The sequence below is a fragment of the Parasteatoda tepidariorum genome, chromosome 3 (genome assembly GCF_982258835.1).
Source record: "Parasteatoda tepidariorum strain Cologne lab strain chromosome 3, Ptep-v5.0, whole genome shotgun sequence".
Classification (NCBI taxonomy): Eukaryota; Metazoa; Arthropoda; class Arachnida; order Araneae; family Theridiidae; genus Parasteatoda; species Parasteatoda tepidariorum.
Window position 1 is genome coordinate 51,262,024 of NC_141757.1, and position 17,692 is coordinate 51,279,715.

The 17,692-nt window shown below is 28.5% G+C and overlaps 1 protein-coding gene and 1 long non-coding RNA gene across 2 annotated transcripts in view; one reads left to right on the top strand and one right to left on the bottom strand.

The window, feature by feature from the left end:
* Window positions 1-7,093, top strand: part of LOC107438740 (uncharacterized) — a 150,181-nt gene extending 143,088 nt beyond the window's left edge. The window contains exons 6-8 of the mRNA XM_016051091.5: window positions 1,463-1,556; window positions 4,716-4,765; window positions 6,210-7,093. Coding sequence (XP_015906577.1) covers window positions 1,463-1,556; window positions 4,716-4,765; window positions 6,210-6,251 — 186 coding nt within the window. The 3' untranslated portion in view covers window positions 6,252-7,093. The remainder of the gene's footprint in view (window positions 1-1,462; window positions 1,557-4,715; window positions 4,766-6,209) is intronic.
* The window catches only part of LOC139425288 (uncharacterized), a 109,534-nt gene that overhangs the window by 75,672 nt on the left and 16,170 nt on the right, over window positions 1-17,692 (bottom strand). The gene's annotated exons all lie outside the window — the stretch shown is intronic.

The following is a 17,692-nucleotide window of genomic DNA, read 5'->3' on the forward strand; positions in this document are numbered from 1 at the left end:
TTTTGCATGTGCAAATTGCGATAAGGAATAATCAAGCTGATATTCATACATTTAAATAATCAGCTATTAAAATAATACCGATTTCAAAATTTCTGATTCAGTAAATTAAAACTTGTTTTACTAATACGTAGTTTTTAGTTGAAATTAATTTAATGAAATAATAACTTAAAAACAACAAATAGTTTCGCTAAAAACTTTTATTTTAGTATCAGAGGTACCATCATCTAATCCTTTCCCAGTCCGGACAAAACCGGATTCTTAAATTCAGCTACGTGAATAAAATTTCAAATTTGTTTGAATTGATTTGATTGATGCATTAGCATTTTATTTCTGAAAATAAATGTTATTTAATGTAAAAAAAATCTATACTTTGAAGATTACAATGATTTCTTATTAAGTATACTAAAACCTGGTCTTTTTACTATACTATATAATATACCATATAATGTCTATATAATATACTATATCCCACCTTTAGACATAAACCCGCATCGGTAGTGACGTCATGAAAATAAATTTCTTTTTCTAAAATAGAATGAAATTAACACAATGAGTCATCTACACTGAGGGATTTTGAAATGAAGGAACACAAGAAATTTCGAATTTAATATATTTGCAACTTTATAAGTAAATGATGTTGACCAGATTTAAGAACAGAATCCACATAAATCTACATATTGCTATAGGCTTTACGTTAAAATCCTTTATAGTTGAAACACTGTATCTTACTTTCATAGAAATTGAACTATCCGATTTTATCCTACCTTTGCCACTTTGCAGACTTAGCATATATTAAGCATGATGTATAGCTTGTTTTAATATTTTGAAATAATTGATAAAAGAGTTTTCAGATGTTGTACTTATCTAATACCTGTTAAAATCTACTTTTATTTAGAAAGCTTCACTTCAAATATTTCTGAGAACTAGTTATATATCAAACTCTATAAGGTGTTCTGTAATCACGTACTTTAATAAATATTTTTAGAATCATTTTCAAAAATGAAGATAAGAAAGTATATTCGGATACAAATTAATATTTAAACGGGGAAAAATCGAAAGTTTTTTTAGTGAGGAATGAGGATGAAAAACATCAAAAACAGTTAGATTTCCTGATGAAACTTGAAGGTGTTTCTAATAAGCACATTTCAACTTCTTTCTATTTTTGAAATCAAATGGATTTTTGATGTTTTTAGTCTTATCATCCTCACGAGCGTTTCGTTAGATTTTGATAGAAAGTTTGCTTTTTCTCACTAAGATATTTATTTGCAATCCCAATAAACGCATATTTTTTTACCTCAATTTTCACAAGGGTTCTAAAAACACAAATTGAAGGATGTGGTTACATAACACCTTGCATTTTTCTGGTTGCTTCAATCTATTTTTTATCCGTTATTATCCTTCAATCTATTTTATTAGTCAATTTCTTATCATTTAATTTACTCAATTTACCTTAATTTTTCAGCAATGTTCGAGATGTAAATTTCCAGGAGCTTCTTTAAGTTGCGGTGTCGACAATTGTCCGGAGCTATACCACTACTTATGCGCTCGTGACGATTGTAAGTTAAACGCTATATTTTTTATCGATATTATTATTACCATTCAAATTATCAATTTGTTTAAATGGATTCTTCTTCCAAAGCACTTAATAATGCTAATCTAATAACTGAGGCCCTAGATTGTCTTTTAACCGTAACGTATTTTCGGATACCCTAATTTTACAGGATGGGTCGGGGTTTAAGATATTCCTATTATCAGTAACGAATTTGTTTTCAAATGTTTTTATAAGACTACCCAAAGTATCGTTATCACTTTTTTCTGTTGCTATTTTAAATACAAACATATTATTAAACAATATTGTTCAGAGAATTTTTTAACCATTAGCTGTCCTTAAAATAAAATGATATCAGTGACCAATGAATACCCTTTTAATTTATCTATTTTTTTCTCATCAAATTACCATTAAATTTAAAGATTCCATTGACGCCCTTTCTGATTACGGTTTTTATCAGTTAATGTTTTAATAGCATTTTGTACAAAAATATTGGAAGCTAAGAAATAGCAGTTACTTAAAACTAATCTAACCAGGAAACGCTTTGTTTTATTTAAAAAATATGAAAAATGCAAACTGTAAAAACGATGCAAAGAAAAAAGTATTCTTACAACTGCATTCACTGCAATGTTTGGGAAATTAAATCAGGCAGCCTAAAAGCGTTTTATTGTATTTGAAGAAAGTCAAAAAATTCTAAACAAAATGGAAATTGTCAAAGAATTACCGAATTATAAATTTAGAAAGATTCAAAGTAAAACTAAATTTAGATTTGTTTTTTCAAACGTGCATAATATAATTGGATAATTATTAAAAACAAATACATTCAGAAAAGCGTTTTGTTTTTGTTGCATTTGGAAAAATTCTGAAACTTAATAAAATATTCATCAATAAATTTTACGGGCATTAATTAAATATTTAATACCAATTTAAACAAACTTAACTAAACATCTTTTTTTAATTGATGAATTTACTTGTATTGGGCAAATATTTTAGTAAATTCAATTGTAAGAAAAAGTTTTCTTGCATTTTGCAACACTTTCTTAACCTCTTAACAATCGGTTAATTTTCAAGAAAACGGTCATAAAAGTGTCTATTTTGGCAAATACACGGATTTGATTAGTGCTAGTATCTAGTTTGAAATAAACTAACTATTTACAATTACCTTAAAAATATCCTGGTACTGCTATATGGTGTGTGAAATGAGAAATAAAATGTTTTCCGGGTAAAAGAAATGAATTAGTTTTATTCTTATTGGCGCGTTACTACTGACCACTCCAGCCCGTCAATATCACGGGAGCGAGAAATAGAGGGCGAAACCTCACCCCGTCATTTTCACAGGAGCGAGAAGGAAGGGGTTAACAATCTTTTGCATTATATTTGTTCTTTAAAAATTTTTACTAATTTAACAACTTTGAAAATTGAAATATAGTGGAAATGGTAGTATCAGAATGCAAAACTTGATTTTTGTCCATCTTGTTTACCATCGCAATAGCAAGCAATTTGGAAATGTTCATTTTGGGTTTAATTGTATCAACTGTCGTAAACTAAGAATGCAGTATTGTAAAATTTATTCTCATTAAAATTCTTACACTTAATATAAAAATTCGCTTTTTAAATACTTATGCATTCTTCTTTTTTATTATGATTCTTATACTTTATGAAAAATTGATTTTTATTTCGATACAATTATCACATTCTTATTTTTGTTAATTATATACATCATTTACTTATCGAAACATTTTCTAGAGTATTTTATTATAAAATGCATACAAATTGTAATTGCATTTATTTGAACTATCTTTTATAAGTATTATTTATTCCTCAGGTTTGTTTTCAGTTTATTTATAACATACTCAATTTTCCTTAAAGCAAGCATAAAAATTCATTAATTACTTCATATTTTTTTGCGTTTCTTTCATGTAATGCAATATCTTTTGTTTAAATCAGTTCTGTAGTTACGAAAAATATATATGGTGTTCTTCAAGTAACTTCTTAAATATATATTTTTAAAATCTTTATAAAAAAAATTGTGAATTAATGTTAAAGCAAGGGAGAAACAAAAACGTACTTTAATTCTAACGAATCACTTTTGAGAAAAGGTGTACTGATGAATCAAACTTGTTTGATTTTCGTGTAAAACAGAGAGCATTTAAAAGGCATACATTAGAACAAATCTAATGCAATCAAAATGTTTTTGATGTATTTCAACCCAGCTTCTTCACTAGTGATTCAACAGATTTCGATAGCATTTTGAGTCAAAAATGGTCGGTAAAATTTAAAAAGGATTTTGTTTTTCCTTACTTAAATATTTATTTGTAGCCCCAAATATACAACTTTTTAACTTTACTGTAAATTTATCTTTGCTGTAAATTCGTACGAAAAATGGAATACGGATAAATATACGGAGAAACTAAAGAATTATCAAAAAATAATAATAAATAAATACCGTTACATATTATCTTGCCAGAAAACTTCTGCTTCATTCATAGTTGCTATAACTATGACCGGTGATATAATCATTAAACAAAAAAAAATTAATTATACCCACACAAAGATCAGATAAATTTCGTGTTACATATGTATAAGCAAAACAACATGAATAAAGCAAAAATAATGGCACAAAAATAGGCAAAAATAGTTTTGAGAAAAATTTTAAAAATATATATTTGGTAAATATTAAAATATATATATTAAGTATATTAAAATATATAGTGATCTACACTATATATTAGAACACATCCAGGGTAAGACTAAATAAGTAAAACTGCAATAAAAATGTTAAAAAGAATAGTCAAAATACATACAGTTGTTTTGACACTATATAACAAGCATCATGCTCATAATATTGCAATAAACAGAATAAAAAATCTTGGCACCATGAATTTAGTTTAGAGGGTGAGACTTATAAAGTATTCGGAATATTATAATGCCTAATATCTATCAAGGTTTTTATTTTATTGATAGCATTTAACTCATTCGTTATTCGCTTTTTTTTCTTCAAATATTTACATTAGTTTATCTTCGTTGATGCCATAGTATTATGAGAATTAAATATTTAGTTATACTAATAATAAAATAAAGTATAGTATTTACAAAAATATTATGTTCAGTGAAATTAATTATTTTTGTTGACTGCTTAAATAAAAAAAAACTTTTGTTATTTTAGGGTGTTATATGGACGAAGATTCTTATACAATATATTGTCCACAGCACAAGGTAAATATTTTCGCAAAGATTGAAAACATATTTAAAAACATGTAGAAATTCCATTGAATTTTTTTGTATTTCATTGAGTGTATTACTATGTTTTAAAATACACATTTATGTTAATAAATTTATTATTGATTCTCAACAAATGTTTTTGAATTATTTGTATTATATTTTGACTTTAAACTTCATGCAAACTAAAAAAAAAAAAGATAACATAAAGAAACAATTGATGTACTAATATTAAAAACATTATTAATTATATACATTTTATTTCCTAATACTTGAGGTATGCTTAACATAGTTTAAATAGTATTTTTAATACATATCTGTTGTTAATTTTGTTTTGTTTCATTAAACTCATGGTTAAATTCTTTATAATTATTATATGTTTAAACATATATTAGAAACACCACTTTTTAATATACTTACATCTAATATTGTTTCTAAAGTAATACCAAGGAACGAAATTAACATAATGTTTAATTTGGGCAAATTCGACCTTGACATATAAGATTGCTGACCCTGGAAAATTTGAATAAAAGAATTTATGACTAATGTACATTTATTTAAATAATATTTAAAAAAATATATTAGCTTAATGTGTTGCCATAAAAGTTCAAAACAAAAAATCCCATTGAAGAGAAACTCCTTCATTCAATTTTTGCTGATATCAAAGTGATATTTTACGTGAAAGACTTTCATGTTTCAAACTGACTATCTTTTGATTACGCTTAATTAATACCTCTAATTTTATCCCAAGTTCAGACGTTTTCAACATTTGTTTTTATTTTCTCTAATTGTTTTTTGAAACAATTTTCTAATTAATATAATAAAAAATTATAACCACAAATTTATATAATAGATTTTATTTTAATAATATCTCTTGAAATAAATTGATTATTTGTATACTATACAATTTTTGTTACATTGTCAAACTTTCAATGACAGCTTTAAAGATGAACTTAACCTTTTAATTGAAATTTTTAATTTATTTAAAAAACTTACAGAAGCATGTAACAAAAAAATTATTTTTTTTTTGTTACATGCTTCTGTTCTGTTACATGCCCAATTATATCAGAATTATATTTTTCACTGGCTCAAAGCACTGATAAAAAGTAGCACCATTATAAAAATTATAAATTAATAATAAATAATTCATACAAATCTATTTTTTAAATTTGAATTATAATAAATATTAGTTTATTTGTTTGTCTGTTTTTTTTTCCATTAAAAGTTTTTTCATATCTTCAAATTTTGCAAAAAGGAAATTATTTTACTAACGTAATTCTAAGGAGCTCAAAAATTTACAAGTAAAATAAATTGTTTAGTAACACTGAAATTAAGCATTTGCATGAGGGTTCCCAAATTATAAATCTTAAGTATTGAATCGCTTGATGCATAAAACGGTATACATAGCTGTTTCTTATATCGGTATTCGTTTCTTTTGTAGACTTTATCAAGCCATTGTGAAGAACAGTCAGAAAATTCTTAGGAAAATATCCACAACTACTACATTAAGAGCTTCCAGCTTTCTTCGAGTATTGTGGTTTGGTGCTACTGTTTCAACCAAAAGATGAAACCATCGACCACATCTCACCCAAAATAACTGCCACCTAATTTGACTTTTGTGTGGTGTCATGAAATTTAAAGTGATGCAAAGCTGAGAACAAACTTTTCCCAAGTTCTGGTTTTAATAGAGAAATATGTAAATGTGACATCACTTCCTGAGACATTTTTTCGAACGATTTATCTCTTCAGTTTTATATATACATATAAATATATATTCACTAATATAAATATGATTATTAAAATCCATGCCATTGCTGTTTTTAAAGCCTCCAAGACAATTTTTTTTTTCTTGTAACTTAAGATGTGGTATTTTTATCTCCCCGAAATCGCTAATTTTTCTATTTATAGCATAGATATTGTTTTTGAGTATCATATTAGCAACCTTTATGGCAGAATGATAATTTTGAACTGAGAAATTTTAAGTTGAAATAAATCACGAAGTTCCTTTTTAATTAACTTGTACAAGTGTAAATTTTAAATGTAATACATGTCTCAGTGTAAAGCCTGATTTCCTGCTTTAAATTTATTTATAAAAGTTCTTAATTTTATATGTCTAGAGTAAAAAAAGAAATAATAAACAGCGCTTATTAAACTATACCGTCTTGTACACTTGAGAATAATTTGTTATTTAATTAGGTTCCTAATATGATACACGTAGAATTTAAAAGCACGATTAAGCAATTAAAATAAAGATGGAATAAGCAGCAAATGATTTATTTAGTTATTTTATTCGCAATAATAAATTTTTGTTTAATATATGCTCAAGCAAAAGATTCATATTTTCAATCACATTTTGTGCCTGTTTTCTAAGGACTGTTGTTCTCTCGTAAAACAGGGCAACTTTATCACCGATTCAATTTACCGAGTTTTAAAATATGGTTTTATGCGGTTTGCAAAGTTGATTGTTGCGAAAAAATTTCGGATAAAATTACGGTAAAGAGTTCTGGAACCCAGAGTGCCATTTACCCTAAAAGTTTATATCGTACTTTTTTACAGTAATATTTATCTAATTACTGTGATTCATTTATTTTACAGTAAATATTACTGTAAAAATTACAATATATCAGTTTTTTCTGTAAAATTTTAGGGTAAAAAGTATTGGCACTCGGGGAGCCAATTTTGTTTACCGGAATTTTTCTCAGTGTATAAATAATTAAATAATTGTTTCATTCTTCAAACAATTATTTGAAATAGTTGTGAAGAGAACAAATGCTCTTTCACGCGCATATTTTTTATCAGAAAATGAAAAATCATAGTTTGAAAACCTCATCAAAGTTGCCCCAGATTTCAGTGGAGAAAAATTATTTTCTATGAGAGAAGATGGAAATTATGATAAAATTAGCTTTTTGTCTTTCTTTTTTTGTCTTCTAAAATTAGCTTCTTTTATAAGCTAATTAATTGTTTTTGTTGATTCTAAGTTGAAAAGCAGAAAACTATTCCAAAATTTCTCATTCATAGAAGCATTTGCTCAAAATTTTTTGTTCTTTATGATTTGCAACTATTATCTTTCTTAAAATTTTAAACTCTAACCCATGTAAGTTTTAGCACAAATAAAAGATTTTTGCAACTTTTTGACAGTTTCAAAATATTAGATTGTAATAAATTAATTTTTTTACAACTAAATGGAATTTACTTTAACTTTTTTCATAAAAAAAAACTAACTTAAAAAGATTGATATTTTATTTAAAATCCAAAAAAGTGTTGCTTACTGCAATTATTATAAAAATACATATTCTGAAACAAGTTCTATACATATATGCCTTATTGATAAAATTATTTTGAAATATTTATTTAAAAAAATAATACTCTTGAGATGAAACTTTGAGTTGTGGATAAAAATCATGATTCAAATCTATAAGATATGTTGAAAGGATAAATATAAAAAATTCATATTAAGACATTTTTTCAAAACAATTTTTTTCTCAGCAGCACACTATTAAGTAGAGTAAAATTTGAAAACAACTAATTTTACCATGATTTTTACTACTGAAATACAACAGCCTAGTAACTGTGGTTTGCTTCTATATGTTTTGTTTGTATGTATCTTTTATTTTTAAATTAAATTTTTAAATATGACATAGATGGTGCAACTCTTCATACTTTTTCAACTCGAAATATAAATATTTTCCCTGTTTTTATAAATTTAAAAGAACTTCATTTTTAGTGCATGGAAGACTACATAATGTTGTGCATATCTAAACAAATGAAGTATTTTATAATAAAGCAATAGAAAACTAATACTTGACCCTGAAAAGGATTGCACGGCTGCTTGTTATATTAAGTTATATGACTTGAATGTATTGTATGTGGTAGTTTCCTAATTTATGAAATTGTATTATAAAAAAAAATCAAATAAATTTATGAGAAATATCAAAATCTTAAGAAAATTTAATTATAGTATTTATAATTGTAATTAAAATAAATTATTTTTTATTGAATTTTTCTTTCTGCGCTGGCTGCGGAAGGAAAGGCTTGTGTCATTCCATAGCTAGGGCTATGTACGGAATATCAATCTGGCTTATTAGATGCATTCCGTTTTCTCAGTGCCGTTTCATAAAATAAAAGATTTCACATTATTATTTCATTGATTAGAGTTAAAAAAAAAGATTGGTATTTCGTTCGTACCCTATATCTCAAAATATAGTTGTCGTCTATTTAATGTATTTCATTTTCTTTTCGGTGTTATTATGTTTCATTTTGAAAACTAAGTGAAGTGTGAATCACTGAATTGTTATAGAATTTAAATTAACTATAGTTGTTTTGCCAATCCACGCTATTGACTAAGAACAGGTCTTTCTATCTGTGCTTCACAAGTTGTTATATTTATAAATGTTATAATTATTACAATTCTCTTTTTAATGAACAACTGTGAGCCACTGTTGCCCTTATGTATTAAATGCAAGGTGTCTCACTCATTAAAGAAATGAATTTTATTAGATTTGTAGATTTTTATAAAAAACCGTGGTAAGTTATCACGATATTTAGAGTTCCTTAAGGTATTTATTTTAGCCATAATCATACGTTCCTTCGCTATGTATGCATTATTTGTTTTAAGTACGTTTATGTTTATATTTAAAGAAATGCCAACTATATTCCTAGTTATTTCGTATACCATCGGCGTTGAGTAGAGAATCCGTATTATTCTGTAGCACATTCTGTATTCTTAAGTATAATTTTATTTTTCAAGTACGGTTAATTATTTTTCAAATCCAGATATTCTTTCATTTCGTTACGTTTAACGTATTAATAAAATCTCCTTATATAAAATTATAATTATTATATTTTATCGACCAAATAATCTTTTAAACGACTTTTTAAAAAAATGAATCAGTAGCAACCATGGGCATTAGTGAGCGGAGCGAAGACGATACGAAGTTTGCTAGTGTATAAATAAGCAGTAATTTTACCGAAATATTGGAATCATGAAATTTTGAGGTCTATTTTCGTCGAAGTTTTTAAGACTATCAAATAATCTTTATCTCATAACATTGTTTAAAATTATTTTCCCTATAACTATTAAGGAATTATGAATTTAAATTTGTTTTTTCAATTTTAATATCTTGTAAAACTACGTTAAATATTTCTGTTTACTAACAATTTTCTCTTCCGACTAAGAGTAAAATAAATATATAAGTTGGCATCTCTTCGCATCTCATATTCACATTTCACTATTTGTCTTTTTACAATCATTTCTCCCCAATTCTCTCCTTAACTTTCACGATAAATAAGGCGCACAAGAAATACATGAATGGTTTTTATATAACAGCTTTTTTCAGAATGAAAATAAAATCAAAGACAGCAAACTATCCGATATCAAATTTTTTCAATCAAAACGCAAAAAGAAAAACGTAAATGCGAATATATTTATTTCATTTCCTTACTAGTGAACACCTTGTATAAATTCCTATGTCCTTATCATAAAGAAAATAATAAAAAAGATCTAAAATCCAAAAAATTACTGTACGTTGTATATGATGTGTTCCATATCCCGTTGCCGGATAAACGATTTTATTCCCATTTGGTGAGTGTGCTAGTCTTCTAAAGCTTTGTGAATTTCTTAGTAACGTGCAGGGTGTGATGTGCTGGCGCTGCGGACACTTGAAATGATAGCGCAGGCACCACCACTCCCCAACATGGAAGAAAAAGATAATTTAATAAAAACACACCTGCTTCATCTCGGCCGTTGTTGTTGTATGAGAAACACTGTAGTTGTGTGTTGTACATAGTTATGTATGCTCATGTGGATACATAGCGATGAATAAACAGTTACAACTAAAATCTCTTTTTTAGTTTTTATTGGTGTTGTTCTTACAGTTCCTCCATACTATCTTATCAGTCATAGTTGGCACGAAAGTGAACGATGGTTTTAAAAAAAACTAATCGAAACTAATCTAAGAAAAACGAAAGGAGACAGAAATACAGCCGAAGAGCCATTACATTATGACCACCTGCTAATAACATATAGGACCACCTTTAGCCCTCAATATGCTAGCACCCGCCGTGGCATTGATTCCACAAGGTGCTGATAGAATAGGGAATTTGGTGGCCAAGACATGACTTGAAAGTCACTGGAATGTTCCTCGACGATTCGACCCTTATGACATGGTGCATTATCCTGTTGGTAAACACCATTGCCCGATGGAAAAACTGTTGCCATGAATGGGTGAACCTGGTCTGCAACTATGTTCAAGTAGCTTACAGACGTCAGGGATTGTTCTATGAGGATTATGGGTCCTAATGTGCCCCATGAAAACATTGTTCATGGGCGAGAAACCATGAAAACTTGGGTGAGCCCCTTGGTATAGATGGAGGGTGGTCATAATGTTATGGCTCTTCGGTGTATAGTTTACAGCGATTTACCCAATTCGCTACTTTATTTTCACCAAATTTTGAAATAAGTTGCAAAAAATTGTCGATAAATCTCAACAAAAAATTCTGACGTTTAGGAGAAGTTATAAAACGATGCTATTTTCGACGGCATTTTAGACCATTCCAACCGAAATATTTCTGTTTGAGTGTGTAAATTAATCTCAGATTGCGCAACTTCGCTCTTGCTAAATGACGGTTATTTTAAAACCGTTGTTTTACAGTTTTTCTCAGTTTGCAGAACCTCCTGTTAAAAAAATTTGTAACGAACTTCGAAACTTGGTGAGAATGAATAATTAGTTTTTCTAAGTAGGACGCACAGGATTTTTTTTCGTTCATCTTTAATTGATTTTTTTTTAATCTTCCGTCGTTTTAGGGACACTATCGATGATTATTTCAAAGTATTCAGTGGAACAGACACTCTAAGAATACGGGTAAGGATTATATGTATACTTATACGGTTAAGGTGGTAACATATACGGATATGGACATGACACAATTTTTAAAAAGTAACCTTTTATAAAGTCTATTTTGAAAAGTTACGAAAGATAAACTTAATTTTATTTTTTATAAGCATTTATGAACATTTTTTTCTTTTAAACATTTGAATTTAAATACTATATTTTCTAGATCGTCAATGTGGGAGCCACAGTGGGAATACTGGTAAACATAAGAAGTTACTGAACGTTGGGATCTGTATCAACAGATAGTTTTTTATAAAATAAATTCAATAATCATAAGATTAATAAATGTTTTTAGTTTTTTCACTTTGTGAATAAGAAGTTATTGATGTCGGAATTTTTTGATTGGTTGATTGGTTTTTTTTACTTTTTTTTATACATGGATAAAATCAAGAAGTCATGTAAATTTAAGTTCAATATATGTTTCTAGATTCTTCTAAAGGAGGAAAATTACTAAATGTTAAAGTTTTCATTTCTTTTAATGTGGTTTAGACAAGAAAATTTTTGTTATGAAAAATATGTGTTTCGAAATAATTGCAGTTGGAATGCTGGTAAAGATAAATATCATAGAATAAGAGTTACTGAATGGAAGGATTTCTCACCGACAGTTTTTCATAAAATAAAATTTACGTATGTAAGTTTTAGTTTAATATATAATTATTAAAGGAGGAAAGTTGCCTATATCGTTCCACCGTTGATTTCTAAAGAGGCATTCTATACTTTATTTCATAAGATCCGTACCGAAGTAAAAAGTCGTTTATAATATTTATTTAAATTAATCGGTTTTTCAAGTTTTCGATGTAATTTATGGGCATCCTGCATAAAGATATAGCTGAACTTAATATACAGATTATTAAATACATTATACAATTAAGCAACTTATTATGTTATGTTCGGCTCATTTCTTTGCTAGCTAACTATCATTTGCATCTTGTCATAGCAATTTCTTATGTAGTTGTCTAAATCGCACCTCGTGTGCAGTCCTAAACAATTCTAGCACGATTTGGAAGCAACATATCAACTCCAACATCTGAACAGATCGATTTTCAAGTAATTATAACCGTTGAAAAGTGACTGAGAACTATTTCTGAACTAACTTTCACCCAAAACCAAACTGCTCATCTCATGAATGATGCTTATCATAAGACTGCAACAGTTGAAAACTCTATTTAAAATAAGTAACTATTCTAGTGCGTTAAGGACTTTGACTGCAGGAAACCTCAATCAGTGAAGATGCACAATGAAATTTATCTTATTTATTTATTTAAAAGTTATGAGCCTTCTGTTCAGTCAAGTAATAATCTAGAAATCATTGGTTAGTAACGTGAATTGATAGACCGTTCTGTCTCAGTACCTTCTATGTTGGAGGCTTTTATAGAACCAATTTTCAAATTTCTAAAACCTAAGAAGATAGTTTGTTATAAATCCCACAAAGATGGAGTCTTAGCCCTTCACGGCGTTCCTTTGCGAAACTGAAAAATTTTCGTAGTTTTCCTTAGCATGTAACACAAAATTTGATAATTTTAATTTAATCTTAATTGAAATAGGTTATTTTTATAGCTTTCATAAATATAATTGTATTTCGATAGATAAATTGCAGGTTATTTTTTATATGGGTTGAGTTAAAAGGAAGAACTATTCAGAAAGATGATACTCTATCTATTTTATAATTTTATAACCGTCGTCGAACAGCAGACCTAGTTTTGTGTTTATGACTACTGATGTTCAACTCCGTATCCTTGTAATTTTGAACCAAATCGAGAAGACAAGAGAACTCCTGGATCAAGTACTAAGAGAAATTTGCCTTTGTGGAAGACTTTTTGATGGAATTAACTCACATTTGCTTTACATGGAGAGGAAAACCACGAAAACCTCACACGGTTAGCCTCACGGCCTAATCTATTTTATTTTATTACCGACGTTGAATAGCCGACCCAATTTTTTAGGTTTACGATGACTAACGTTCAACATCGTATCCTTGTAATTTTAAATCCAATCCAGAAGGGAATCCAAAGAGAAAAACCACGGAAACCACCCACAGTTAGCCTGACAAGTAAGAGACTACTGATCTTCTGAGCCCTCGGCCTGATTAATAATAAAAAATGGCTGCTAAAAAAAAATAATTGCATTGAGATAATGATGAATATTTAACTGGAATCCTATTACCGCCAAGCAATCTGAAAAACATTTTCGTGGTTTTCCTTACTCAAAATTTAATAATTTTAATTTCAATATAATCTTGGTTAAAATAAATTATTTTTATAACTTTTGTAAATATTCTTTTACACCCATATTAAATTGCGAGTTACTTTGATTTTTGGGTTGAGTTAAAAACTACAAAAAATATGAAGAACATCTCGTTATATTCACAAATATGATTGGTTGTCTGTCAAAGACGCTAGAAAAAGGATTCATTATGTAAAAAGAATTCATTGTGATTACCGAGTATTTAGCTGGAATTCTTTAAAAGTCAAGCAATTTGAAAGATATTTTCGTGGTTTCCCTTTCACGTGCAACGCAAAATATTATTGTTTTCTTAAAAAAAAGCATTCATAAAGGTAGCATTGCTTAAATATTTACATAAATTATGAGTCATTTTATATTTCTTCCTTGTTAAAACAAAACAAAATTAAGAGCATTTGATTGATTGCAATTCACTAACAGGGTACATAGTCATTTGCGGATATTAAGAAATGATTTGGCAGATTTCGATAGGGATATATATTTAATTCTCATAAGAAAATTTAACAAATTTATGGTTGCATTGCTTTTTTTTAAAAAAAAAAGATCTGTCATATAAAGCATTTTTAATTATAACGATTTTAAAACAATAATAGTAAACTAATAAAATTCAAAGGGTTTTAGTTTTGAATTCATTCTGTTCAATGTATACATCATATATTTAAAAATAAAAAAAATTCTAAAACAAGCATTTATACTTCAGTTATAATAGAACCTGACGCTTCAAACTAGAAACTATGATTGAATAAGCAAATATCCTTCCTTCGGTTTTAGGCAACCCAAGTTCTGAACACCAAAACTTAAGTATATAATTCCGCTTAATCTGAATAATCTCTGGTTTTAAAACTTAAATAAACAAACAAATGAATTACGAGTGATGTATAAACATCGTTAAGCTATATACAAAATAATATACTGGTTTTCACAAATAAAAATATTTTCTTCTTCTTCAGGAGCGCAACAGCCCTTTGCAGGCCTTGGCTGCCTCAACAGCACGCCTTCTCCAGCTCCCTCTGTCCATGGCAACTCCCCTCCAGTTCTTAAGTTTCAGGACTTTGAGGTCGTTTTCAGTGTCTTTGAGCCATCGAGTAGGTGGTCTACCTCTAGAGCGGGACCCCTGAGGGTTCTTGAAGGTGGCAATTTTTACAGGGCTATCTTCAGAGCCTCTCCATATATGTCCGAGCCATCTTAGTCGGTTGCTTCGGATTATCTGCATAATTTGAGGATGTTTATAGAGCCCATAAAGTTCAAAGTTGTACCGTGTTCGCCAACATCCCCCCTCTGGTATGGCACCAAAGATAGTTCTAAGTATCTTTCTTTCAAACGTTTCTATCGGGCGTTGTACGTCAAGGTTTAAAGTCCAGGTTTCGTTTCCGTATAGCAAGACAGGCAGAATGAGTGTCTTATATAATTTTAGTTTTGTTTTTTGGCTAATAAAATTCGATCTTAGTTGACGTTTTAGTCCAAAAAAACATCTGTTGGCCATATTGATTCGATTGTCAATTTCAGGTTTCAGTTTGTTTTGGTCATTGATAATTGTACCAAGATACTTAAATTCTTTAACCTTTTCAAAGGAATGTCCGTTTATCTGCAAAGGTTCACTATAGTTTACAGTTGAGCTTGAAAACTCCATGAATTTGGTCTTGTCTTCTTAGAATTTAAATTAAATTGCTTTTTAATGATCAACACTGATTAGCGCAATGCTTAGACAAAGAATGTATAATGTGTGAGTACCACTTATGTACCACTTATATATTCTTTGGCTTGGATACGGCGGGGATGTCAGAAAATAATATATACTTTAAAGATGCGAACACCCCTTTTTGTGCGTAAAACTGGTTTGTCAATAGTCTGTTGCTTTTCAAAAAAAAAACGAGAAAAGTGAAATGTTTATGGTGTTTATTATTGCAAATATTGGATACATTTACGTTGGGTATTAATGAATTTATAAAATTTTACAAGCTATTTTGCAGCTATGCAAATGGACAAAAAAAATTTCCCCTTCAGAACGTTTTAACTGATTTTTTTTTCTGTATTTGTCTGTTTTCTTTGACTAATCCAGCATATGAAAATAATTATTATTCTTTACTTTTAAAAATTTTGAAGTGAAGAGTTAACAAACTACACTTTTAAAAGTCACTCTAAAACATTATATTACGCTCCATTAACATTTTATAGGTTTATAATATTGTTACTATTCTTATAACGGTTCAAAAATGTAATATTTATGCTTATGCAAATATTTTGCGTTATCTATACTATATAAAACGCTAATACGTACGTATGTATGTATGTATGTATCAATAAAACCGATGATATTTCTTTTCTCGCGCTGGCAACAGTTTTCATTTTTAATTGATTGGATTCGGCGCGCAAGAGCACGTAGTGAGCAACCAGATAACAATAACCAGAGTCAGCATTATCAGGTTGTTCAATTCAGATTCATGCACTAAAAACATGACAATATTTAATTTAAACTCAATTAGGAATTAATTAATTAATTGAAGTGAGAATGCTTTAAAAGGCCGCTGTTGAATTGATATTTTTCTACTGGGAGCTACCTAAACGTCTAAAAAACGTTTAAGTGTTTGTATTGAATGCATTGAATTTTTTTATATTTCGCGTTTATTTATGCATTGAATTTTCACGCTTTAAAATGCAGAATATTAGTGAAGCAATATTTGATAATTTATTTTGCTAATATGTTTCTTATTTAGCTAATGTTTTGATTTTTTCACCATGTACAATCTAAATAGCTAATATACTTTTTTAAAAGCCAATAAGAGCATTGGTAGAATTCTTCTACATAAGTACAATACTATGTCTTTGATGATAAAATACTATGTCTTTGATGATAATATATTATGTCTTTGTGCTAGAACATTGTGTTCATTGGCGAGCGAGCGCAACGAGCCATGATTCACGGCGTGAACCACATAGGATTGCGTAGCAATTCTCAGGGGTTGGCGAGCGTTAGCGAGCAGGGGGCGGAGCCTCCTAGTATATTAAAAAACTCTTCTCTCTTCAAATGCAATTTGTGCAACAATAAAGAGAAAAATTTTAAATTCCCTAAATTTAAGTCACTACGATGGAATTAAGATATAGCTTAGCATTTCAAATTAAACTAAAGAAGTCTAGCAACACTGCTTTCTTTTATAATTTTTAGATCTCGGTACAAACACTCTCTCATTTCCCCTTAGTCTAACTCTTGGCGGTCTAACTCTATATACTATATTTTATTCTTTAATTTCTTTTATACTTTATTTTCTTTTATACTTTACTTTATATTATGGGCTTAGCTCCATGCTTGTTTAAATTTATGCAGTTCAAAAGCAAGAAAAACCCTTAGTATTATGACTTTCTGCAGACATCTTAAGGGTCGCAAATAATCATTTCATTATCAGTACAAAGCAAGACTATATAATGAGTAAAATAGTATGAGATTTTATATCTTGGGTAGAATGTCAATAGTATATATTCTAAGTAAAGAGATAACTCAAATCTTTATTGCTTATGGAATAGGGGTTGTTTATAAGAAGTGACGCTTAGAAGAAAATAATTTTACATTTATAGTGATTGTATATTTTTGGAGCAAGTAGACTCAAACTTAACACACTACACCAGAAAGTGTTAACAGCGAAAAAAAATTATCACCGGAAATTTTTTTAGGGTAAAAAATCTCCGAAAAAATCAACTTGCTTCATACGTATGTACGCACGTTCTTACTACGTACGTTTTTTCAAACGTAAACTTATCGTCAAAAATTTCTGAAAAAAATCAGAATATACCTGTATTT